The sequence below is a fragment of the Rhincodon typus genome, chromosome 40 (assembly GCF_021869965.1).
Source record: "Rhincodon typus isolate 14 chromosome 40, sRhiTyp1.1, whole genome shotgun sequence".
Classification (NCBI taxonomy): Eukaryota; Metazoa; Chordata; class Chondrichthyes; order Orectolobiformes; family Rhincodontidae; genus Rhincodon; species Rhincodon typus.
Window position 1 is genome coordinate 7,668,776 of NC_063371.1, and position 11,467 is coordinate 7,680,242.

Sequence of the window (11,467 nt, forward strand, 5' to 3'; positions counted from 1 at the left end):
TTTTTTTTTTTTTTTTTTTTTGTTTGTTTTTGTTTGGCAGCATTGTAATCCTGTTAGGATTGTTGGTGCTTAACACAAGTTAATTCAAAAGAATACTACGAAGTGGCATGCTGTCTTAAAACTAATGGAAAAAATCAACCCAGTGTATCCTTGTGTAAACATGAGGTAACAAAGTATATAAAGCCAGTTGCATCTTAGTATTTGAGAAGTTCTTAGTTCTTAGAGCCAAAGCAGTTCTTTGACATGTTATATTCATTCAAAGTGTCTGCTTTTCAACGTAGTAAACACAATTAGTTCGGGAACAAAAACAAAAGTTACTGGAAAGGTACAGCAGGTCTGGCAGCATCCGTGAAGAAAGAAAGAGTGAATGTTTCAGGTCTGGGGACCCTTCATCGTTAATTCTGAGTTTTTTCCTCACAGATGCTGCCAGACCTGCTGAGCTTTTCCAGTAACTTGTGTTTTTGTTACTATTTACAGACTCCGCAGTTCTTTTGGATTTTTTAAAATTAATTTGGGAGTTGGGGCTGAAGGATCCAAACTTTGCAACCATCCTTCTCTTGCAAAGCTTCATGGTAATTGCTCTTTGAGTCTTGGGTGATGCGAAGTGACTGACGATCAATCGGTTTCAGACATGGTCTTATTCAACCAACACTGATCTCCGAGCAGTAGCCTGCAGTTATTTGGAGTACTTTACTCGTACAGTGAAGATTCTGTTTATACTTTTGGAAAAAAGAAGTGTGATTTTGTAAACAGTGATTGTCAATAACAAATTTGACGGCAATTAAGTATGATATAATTGTGCATGAATTAAACTAATATGCTCGATTGCACATACTTAAAATGCAAATGAACTAAGATGATCTGTTCTTACATAAGCAGAAATTTCAGTTTCCTTCCATCTCAGCAGTGACAAACTTGTAGAAGAGAGCTGCAAATGCAAAAATAAGAAGAAAATAGTGTGTTCTGTCTTCCTGCTGTCTTTTGTTTTGGTTTGGACCACTAGGCATGTTGCAAGTGTACATAACCTCTTTTCTTTTTGTGCATGGATTGGGGGCATCAGTGGCCAGAAGAGCACTTATTGCCCATACTGAAATGCTTTTGAGAAGGTCATGGTGAGTTATTGTCTTGAACTGATGCAATCCCTTTGTTGTAGGTAGACCTGCAATTGCGTGAGGGAGGGAGTTCCAGGATTTTGATCCAATGACACTGAATTAGCAGGGATAGATTTTCCAAGTGGATGGTGATTGGCTTGAACTGGAACTTGGGAGTGGAGATGTTGCCAAGTATTTGCTGCTTTCGTCCTTGTAGATATTACTGGTCGTGAATTCGCCATGTGCTGTCTTAGGCAGGATATTTGATGAATTGATGTGGTGCAGCTTAGAGATGGTACACACTGTTGCTGAGGTATGGTGGTGTGGAAGTGAATGTTTGCCCATGTTGTGTCAGTCAAGCAGACTGTTCTGGATGGTGTCAAGCTGCTTCAGTTGATGGGTCTGGACTTGTCCAGGCAAGTTGGGTTTATTCCAACACCCTCCTGGCTTGTACCTTGTAAATGGTGGACTAACTTCCATTAATGAGGAGGTGAATTATTTGCTGCAGAATTCTTAGCCTCTGATTTGCTCTTATACCTCATATTGGATTCAGTTCAGTTCAGTTACGTGATCTGAGCCATGGCACTGGTTGAGTTGTGATAAGTGAATTTCAGAGCATTGGATTTGGGAGAAACTCATTGTTGATTGATGTCCACTGGGTTCATGTCCAGAAATGAGGTACGTTGGGGCTGGACTGTGACATGTCTAAAAATAGAACAACTTGCTGACATTCTTTGTCAACTCACACAGTGAATTACAAGACCGTTCATTTTTTGTGTACTTCATCTCCAGGCTTGATTATGAACCATGTGGGCAGCCACAATCAAGGTAAGGGGGAAATTTGGGCAAAAATTACTTGTTAATCATTCAAATTTTATTTTATTATATAGATAACATGGAAAATGCTGAAACTCACCTTGGTAATGAAGAGAGAGATTGTTCTGGACCCATTAATGTTGACCTGCAGTCTTCAGTGTCAGAATACAAACTTGATTCAAACCTTCAGAAGAAACCCTATAAAAATGATGAGTACCCCTGTGATGTCTTGGAAATGCATGTTGAAGAAATTAAACAAGTCATGCAGGATCATCCATCTAGGCACTCTAGAAAGGAGAATCAAGTTGGGGATAACAGTGTGGTTTGTAGAAATGTGCTGGGCGCAAAGAAAACAGATCCTGTGAATGAATCCAAATTGTCAAGACTAATTGATGAGCCCAAGTGTTTTGGATCAATTAGTGACTTGGGGTCTTCTGGAGTGAAAGCAGCATCCACTATTGAGCCTAATGCGCGACAAGTGACTTGCATGTGTGATGAAAAGTTGAACAATGGTGACATTCAGATCGGTGATTTGTCCATAAACGGATCTGTCGGTGACCAGGAGCAAAACCGGTCTTGTGCTGAAGATGCATGCCTTGAGATTCAGAATGTCACTGATGATGCAATGTGTCTTACTATGTCTTCAGTGCCATCTCTCTGCCGAAGTGTGGAAGTAAGCCCAAAATCTAATCAAGAGGTTAAAATTGAAAACCTGACACAAACGCCCAAAAATGAGGAACCCCGCAGATCGACTCGGATCAAGAACAAGGTTAACACCATTTCAGAGAATTCCACTGTGGTATGCAAATTTCTGTTATATTGTGAAGAGTTTTGGTTAGCTAATCAGTTAGTTGTAAAGGTCAGATTTTTTTGTGGGCAAAGCAAATGAAACCTATCTAAGTTGTTGAAGCTAAACTGGTGGTGCTGCTAAATTGGACTAATGTTTTCTTTGATCATTTGTTCAGCCCAACCTTTTGCTACTGCTTTTGTCAATTGAGTATTGTGTGTTCATCCTCAGAAACTAGACCGACCGACTTCCAGTTGAAACAAAGTTCTAAGCTACTGACTAACTATGTGATTTGATGTGCTGGTGTACAAAGAGCATTCAAATACATGATACTCCAAGCAGTGATACAAAGCACTTCTTTTGTTGAAATTCTCGAGCTAGTAAGGAGAAAATACTCAACGTTCTTTTAGATCCCATAAATCCACCCAAGAGATGATGTGGACAAAGCATTAAGCTGTGAAAGTCTAAATTTGTTTGTGATACAAGTTGATTCATTTGCCTCTTCAGGGTGCACTGAGTGAACAGCCATCACATATGCAATAAGCTGCCAGAGAAAGTGGTAAAACATTGTAGATACTTGGTCGCATTATCTTGCCCAGACTATTCCTAATTTTGCATCGTCCTGCGCAATTTACTGAATCAATATCAGTCAATGGGGATTGTGTTGCCCTTCATTTATTTTATGGGTCACTCCTCTGGTCACACTTGGGTAAACTAAATGGGCCAAAGTTGTTGTGCTTATCTGAGGGCTGATGTTCTTTTCGTAATTATGTATTCTTATAGCTGTACTTTTGCCCTTTTGCAAGACTGTTCTTTCGGCCAACCTATTCTAAGGGATTTGAAACTGGGCAGATTCGTCTGAACGAAGTTCACCCATTGTGCTTTGGAGAGGTGAAGTGCAATCATTTAATTTGGGCAGAATTTATTTGACTATTCTGAGTAGCCTCTTGGATTCAGCTACAGTTTCTCAACGTGGCAGATCAAGATTGGTTTGTACTGTGCATGCCTCAGTCCTTGTTGATTCTTGAAACCATGTCGTGATTTTAACTCCAAATTCTGTCAGTTTCATTTTGTTCCCTCCATGGGCTATTTTTAAAATATCATTTCAAAGGTGTGACTGTGAGTACCTGCATAGGTCCTAGTTATGCCTGTTGTCTCTGTGGAATAGATGGAACATGTCTACTTTCAGTTCTTTGGTACATCAGGTCTTTGGCACATCAGTGATGTTATTGGTGCTCCTTCCTGCTATCATTTGGGGTTCAAAAAAGTCATCCCTTTGCAGTCGTCTTTGTCTGTAATAAGTTGGGATGCTCACCAATATCCATCAGAAACCCACTGACTCCCAGAGTTATCTTGACTACACTTTCGCTCCTGCAAGCACTCCATTCCAGTCTTCAAGTATCTCCATCTCTGTCTTATTGGTTCTAATGATGCCACCTTCGGCTGCAGTGTTGCCAGCATGTTCTCCTTTTTCCTTTAACTGAGGACTCCGCCATCGTAGGGCATTCAACTATGTCTGATCCCCCTCTCCCACATTTAATTCTCCTTTCACCCATCAACTCTTCCCCAGAAGAGCAACAGGGGTCCTCTTGATCTGAGGAAGGGTTACTGGACCTGAAGTGTTAACTCTGATTTCTCTCCACAGATGCTGCGAGACCTACTGAGCTTTTCATCAATTGCTGTTTTTGTTTGATTTATAGCATCCATAGTTCTTTAGGTTTTACTAAGAGTCTTGGAGTTATAAAGCTGTACAGTATGGAAACAGACCCTTTGGTCCAACTCATTCATGCTGACCAGGTATCCTCAATTAATCTCGTTCCATTTGCTGGCATTTGTCCCATATTCCTGTTAAACCCTTCCTATTCATCTACCCATCCAGATGCTGGTATAATTCCAATGTTGGAATTATACCAGCCTCCACCACTTCCTCTAGCAGCTTATTGCATGTGCGCACCACCCTCTGCGTGGGAAAAAGTTGTCCCTCAAGTCTCTTTTAAATCTTTCTCCTCTCACTTTAATCCTGTGCTCTCTAGTTTTGAACTCCCCCACCCCAGGGAAAGGACCTTGGCTATTCACCCTATCCATGCCCCTCATGATTTTATAAACATCTACAAGATGACTGCACAGCCTGTGACACTCCAGGGAAAATAGCCCCTGCCAATTCAGCCTCGTCCCATACCTCAAAACCTGCAAACCTGGCAACATCTTTGTAAATCTTCTCTGAACTTCTTCAAGTTTCACAACATCCTTCCTATAACTGGGAGACCAGAACTGAACGCATGTTCCAAAGTGACCTACCAAGGTCCTGCACAGCCATAACATGACCTCCCAATTCCTGTATTCAATGCACTGACCAGTAAAGGCAAGCAATCATCTTCACTATCTTGTCTATCTGCAACTCCACTTTCAAGGAACTATGAACCTGCACTTAAAGGTCTCCTTTGTTCAGCAGCACTCCCCAGGATCTTATCATTAAGTATATAAGTCCTGCTCTGATTTGCTTTTCCAAAATGCAGCATCTTGCATTTATCTAAATTAAAATCCATCTACCATTCATTGGCCCATCTGCTGAGGGTCCTGTTGTATTCTGAGGTAACCTCCTTTGCTGTCCACCACACCTCTAATTTTGGTGTCATCTGCAAATTTGCAAATGATACCTCGTATGTTCACATCCAAATCAGTTATATAAATGATGAAAAGCAATGGACCCAGCACCAATTCTTGCGGCATACCACTAGTCACAGACTACCACCACCCTCTGTCTTCCTGAGAGCCAGTTCTGTATCCCAATGGCTCGTTCTCTCTCTCTCAATTCGATGTGATCGATCCTTGCTAACTAGTCTACCATGCGGAGCCTTGTCAAATGCCTTAATGAAGTCCATATAGATCACGTCGACTGTTTTGTTTTCATCAATCCTCTGATTTGTTTTTTGAAGAAGCAACAATCAAGTTAGTGAGATACGATTTTCCACGCACAAATCTGTCCTTGCCTTTTCAAATACAAGTAAATCTTGTCCCTCAAGGTTGCCTCCAACAACTTGCCCACCATTGATGTCAGGCTCACCGTAGGATTTCCCTTCTCAGTTCACGCTCCACTCGTCTGCATACTCAAAAGATCTTCATCTATTATTCCCCCACCTCCAGCAAGACAACACCAGTAACACATCTTGCCTTCCCCTCCACTGTCAGTATGACATGAGGATCCCTCTGCTACACCCTCGTCAACTTCACTGCTCCTAATACATATTTCCTCCTCCTTGTCCTTGCTCATGGCAATCTCATGCAATTGCAGGAAGTGTAACACTTGCCCATTCACCACCTCCCTCCTGACTGTGCAACGCCCCAACCATACCTGCCAGTGGTGACATTTGATGTGTACAACTTTTAATCTCATTGTGGTCTGTTACATTTGGTGAGACCAAATACTAACTTGGTGACCGCTTTGTGGAACTTCAGTCTTGTCCGAAGAAATGATCCTGACCTTCAGGTTGGTTTCGATTTTTATTAAGCCACCTTGCTTCTGTATTAACATTGTCACCCTGGGCCCGCTTCAGTATTTGGATGAATCTCAACAGCAGTTACAGCAACCAATTGTTTTCTGGTTTGTCGCTTGATAGTCTTCAGAATGCAGTATTGAGTTTTGTAACTTTAGAGCCTGATCTCTGTCGTTCGTTTTTCTTAAGGCAGGGAACTGTCTTGCTGTCAATAGAGTGGAGCTGTTATCTCCAATTTCAGACCTGTCATTTGCACCCATTTTACGTTTCTAACCCCTCTTTACCATGTTTGTCATTTGTTCTGGCACCCTCTCAGGCTGCTCGACTCACTGTTCCACCGCTGTGCCTCCTTTTCACCACCCCCCCCCACCGGCTCTTTTTTTTTGGCTGCAGCATGAAATGCACCATTTTCCAGCCCCTTTTCAGTTCTGAAGAAGAATTATTCTAGACTGGAAACGTTAATTTTTTTTTTCTATCTCCACAGATGCTACCAGACTTGCACAGTTTCTCCATCTTGTGTTTTTGTTTCATGATACAACATTGATCTCAATTGAAATAATTGTTGTTACATAGACCATGATTTGAATTCCATTTTGCTTGAGGTTAAGGAGCATTTAAAACTTAGGCTTAGCTATTTACATGATTTTATTGTAACTTCATGGCTTGCTGCATTGAATATCTGCTATGTAAGAACCAGTTCCTTGGCTTTGACAAACATTCATACAATGTTTTTCTTTTGATTTTATTAGGCTATTTTGAATCTGGTAATGTGTAATGAGGCACATTTCATTAAAGGAACTGAGACCAAAAAATCCCTGAGAATAGTGATGCCATTACATTGTAAAATTTACCATTCATTTTTGAGAGGGAGATTCTTGGGTTGGGAACAACTGTGCTAAAAGGGTCATCACATCAGAACGGGAGCAGAGCGAGTTGGAGCTGATGAGGAAAGAAGTTCAGCCAAGATGATTGAGAAATAATGACAGGGTTTAGAAAATCATGTCTGTTGTTCCCGACAAAGATATGACGCATAGAGAAGGGAGGATTCTTGAAAGGATATAAGGGTCATGGCTAACCAAGGCAGTTAAGGATAGCATGAAACTTGGAAAAAAAAAGGTAAATATTATTGATGAGCCAGAGCATGCAGTAAAGTATCAGCATCAACAAAAGATGGCCAAAAAAATCAGAGGGTGGACTGAAATAAACTTGGAGGGTAATCTAGCAAGTCATATCATTATGGAACAGCAACAGATTCTTCAAATATAACATGGCAAGAGGGAAGAGAGAAACCAAAATGAACCTTGGGGGAAGCAATGATCTCGTGGTATTATTGCTGGACTATTAATCCAGAGACGCAGATCATATTCTGAGGACTAGGTTTGAGTCCAGCCACAGGAGAATTAGACGTCAATAAAAATCTGGACTGAAGAGTCTCATTATGACCACTGAAGCATTGTCAAAACCCATCTGGTTCATTGATGTGCTTTCAAGAAGGAAACTGCCGTCCTTACCTGCTGTGGTCTCCCTGTGACTCCAGAACCACGCAATGCGTGGTTGACTGCCAACTGCCATCTGGACAATTAGCGATGGGCAAAAGTGCTGGCTTAGTCAGTGATGCCCACATCCTGGGAATGAAGGAAAAAATATAGCCTCTTAAAGAACAGAGCTTGGGGAATAATCATGCGGAACCAAGAAATAGCTGTGAAGTTAACTATAAAGTTTGCATCTCTATTCATAGTGGAAATGCAAACAGCATTCTGAGAATACAAACTAACAAGCAAAACTGGGAGGAGGAGTAACAATTGCAAATGCAGAAGACAAGTAAAGGTGGAAAAAAGAAGTGAGCTAAAGAAAGACCAGTCCCTTAGACCTGATGGGACTCATCCCAGGATATTAAAGGAAGTAGTTAATAAGATGGTGGATGCAGTAGTTGCCATCTTTGTAGCATCCTTCGATTCTGGTAAAATGCTGTATGATGGGAAAACTATCGATGTAATACATAATCACAAAGTGAAGGGAACAAAACTGCTAACTATAAACCAGATGGCTTAACGTCTGTCATTGGGGAAAATGTTGGAATCTAGAAATACATAATTTTTGAAAATGCAGAATTTAAAAATACATAATAGAATCAAGCAGAGTCAGCACGGTTTCATGAAGGGAAAATCATGCCTCAGAATTTTTTTGGAATTCTTTGCAAGGGTAACGAACAACGTAGGTGAAGGGAGAACAATGGACGTAACACATTTCCAGAAGGCATTTGATAAGGTCTCAGTTGAGATAAAAATATGGAGGTCTTGCTAAAATTACACAAGGCACCAATCAGTCAACAAGTGGAATATTGTGAACAAAGATGATGGCCTTGTTGCAGCAGAGACATACTGGAATTGTCAGCTGTCCAGTGAAGGTTCAGTAGGTTGATCATGGAAATGGAGGGACTGTCTTCTGAGGAGAGATTGAATCGATTGGGTCTGTCCTCATTGGAGTTTAGAAGAATGTGAAGTTACTTGTAGAGGGTGGTTGCAGAGAGGTTGTGTGGAAGTCGAGGACCAGACGGCTTACTCTCAGAATAAGATCCAGTTTGGACAGAGATGATCAGGAATTTGTTCACTGACAGTTGTGATTCTGTGTGATTTAATGCCCATACAAGGGGGGTAGAAATGTGATCATGACATATATTCCAGTTTGAGAGATGAAGGGAATCAAAAGTCATAGGGAGAAGGCAGCCAAGTGGAGTGGAGGATTAACAGATTAGCTGTGATCTCACTGAATGATAGAGCAGACTTGTTGGGCTTGTTGCTTCTTGAAAGTTAAGGAAATTTATTTTCAACTTGTGCTGAATTGCATTACAAGCTTAACAAGGTGGATGAGATTGTCAATATGTATTGTAAAAGCTGATAAATGACCAAATGGAATTTCATGAAGAGCTTTTCAAAATAAAGCTATTATTAGATGTTTAAGATGTTGTCATTTTGCTCAGTTGGCAAATATCAAAATTAAGACATCAGCAAAGCTGTGTACTTAGATATACGCTTGTTTGCCTTGGTTAATTCACATCACTATCAATGCACAATATCAGTCCTAAACAGGGGCACCCAAAGTCCGAATAATGATGCTTTACATAGGCAAGAGTGAAAACAGCATTAGGGCTGTAAGGATTAAAATAGAGGTTGAAACTTCTTGCAGCTGTGTTATTTAGATGTCAAGTTAATATTTCCAAGTGGCATGGGAATTCTTAAGTGGAGAGAGCAAGCAGGATGGTCACATATGGAGATCGCTTAGTTGAAAGATCAAACATGTTGTCATGAACTGAATTGTTTGCTGTGCTAAAACTGCTAAGATGCCTTTAACTGAAACCAATAAATGTGCTGAACCAATCTGGTGCTAAGATAAGCCAATCAAGAACAACGTGAAATCTTGTTGGTGGCATTTGAGTTTTTCATGATTAGTACTCCATTCCAAAGCAACTGAAGCGAATGCTTGCCAATGTAAGACAGACCTATACATTTGTGAAGAACTAGTCATTGGCAAACATTAATAACAAAATATTCACAGAGCAAGATGTTTGAAAAGACTTCTCAAGGTGCACCACCTGACCCAATTGAGCCTTGCAAAGTATTAGGCAAGGTGACCTAATACTTGGTTGGCGAAGTTGGCTTTCGGAGGCATTTTGGATGAGGACCAACAAGTTTAGGAGGGATTTCCAGAGCGTGAAATGTAGAAAACTGAGGACACCACCACGAATAGAAGGGTATTTGAGAATGCTCAAGAGGCCACAGTTGGAGGATCACGGAGTTCTTTGCTCCAAGTTGCAGTGTTGACCATGCAAAGCCATGGAGGGATTTAAGGAGAAGATTGAAAAATTGACATGAGGGAAGGCAGGAATCTGTATTTGATGTATTGCATAACACTTTTCTTCAGAATATCTCCAAGTGCATCATGGCCAATATATTCCTTTCAGAGAGCAGTTATTATAATTTGTGAGCAGTTGTGGCTCTAATTTCAGTACAAGTGGTAATAAAATGTACATCCCTTCAAATGCTCAGTCCATCACATGCAAGATCATGCAGGTCGTGTATTGAAGTATACTGCAGTGAAATGATTGCTGAATTTTTGACTGAGGAACGCATGACATAATTAAGGGATGCCTACATTTCAAACAGTACATGAAGGAAAACAGAACTGATGGCAGCAAAACTGTTTTTCAGGTAACAAAAGGCAAATATAGAAAGAAAGTGCAAAAGGAACTTTATGGAAAACGTGAATATGCTTCAAAGAAACCATTATTGAGCCCAATCACGGAGGTCTCTGATATGTGGTCTGAGCCAACAGATTTTCCTGATTGTGATGGAAAGGAAGAATGTCAACCTTCGACGATGAGTGCTCATCTCCCTCTTGAGGGTAAGGTTTCTTGGAAATACTAATTTTGTCTCTTAAGGGGTTATTGACTGAATAACTTCAAATGCTGGAAGGAAGTGCTTAAAGAAGTTGACTCTCGGAGGTATGTTTGATAGACGTAAGAACGTAATTGTTCTCTGCTTTTTTAAAAAAAAAAAAAAAAAGAGCCGCACGTGTTTTTCGGCAGTTGTCATAATACCCCATTTGACAAGGTCAATTTTGTGATCCCAAATGTAGTGGATAACAGAGTGAACCAATGTAAAACAATGGATAGAGTGTGTCTTTTAAGTGGGCTCAGAAATGTGCTTAAAGCCAAGAGAGTAGTTTGCTGGTTGATTCCTGAGCATCACTCAGGCTAATTTTATAGTTGCACCTGCTGCTGTTTATTGTTGACAAATTTGAAATAACTGGAATGTTGAAGCAAATTTGCGCAAAGGGTGGAAGATCTGTCACAAGATCAGATGTCAGCAGTTGTTGCTGCTGCCGCTGAGTCCTAAGATGATTCTTTGATTTTGGACAGGCACAGAGGCCCGTAGCACAGAAAAACGCCCTTTGTCCTATACAGATTGTGCTTGTCAAAAACAACCACCAAACTGAACTAGAGATAGTAGGAACTGCAAATGCTGGAGAATCCGAGACAACAAGGTGCAGGGCTGGATGAACACAGCAGGCCAAGCAGCATCACAGGAGCAGAGAGGCTGACGTTTCGGGCCTAGACCCTTCATCAGAAAAGGGGGAGGGGAAGGGGGTTTTGAAATAAATAGGGAGAGAGTGGGAGGCGGATAGAAGATGGATAGAGGAGAGGATAGGTGGAGAGGAAACAAACAGGTCGAAGAGGCGGGGATGGAGCCAGTAAAGGTGAGTGTAGGTGGGGAGTTAGG

At 41.0% G+C, this 11,467-nt stretch overlaps 1 protein-coding gene across 9 annotated transcripts in view; it reads left to right on the forward strand.

The window, feature by feature from the left end:
• Positions 1-11,467, forward strand: part of cdca2 (cell division cycle associated 2) — a 47,658-nt gene that overhangs the window by 23,461 nt on the left and 12,730 nt on the right. For all 9 annotated transcript variants that reach the window (XM_048618666.1, XM_048618669.1, XM_048618667.1 and 6 more), the window contains 2 exons: positions 1,982-2,706; positions 10,397-10,589. In XM_048618666.1, the coding sequence (XP_048474623.1) occupies positions 1,982-2,706; positions 10,397-10,589 (918 nt within the window). The remainder of the gene's footprint in view (positions 1-1,981; positions 2,707-10,396; positions 10,590-11,467) is intronic.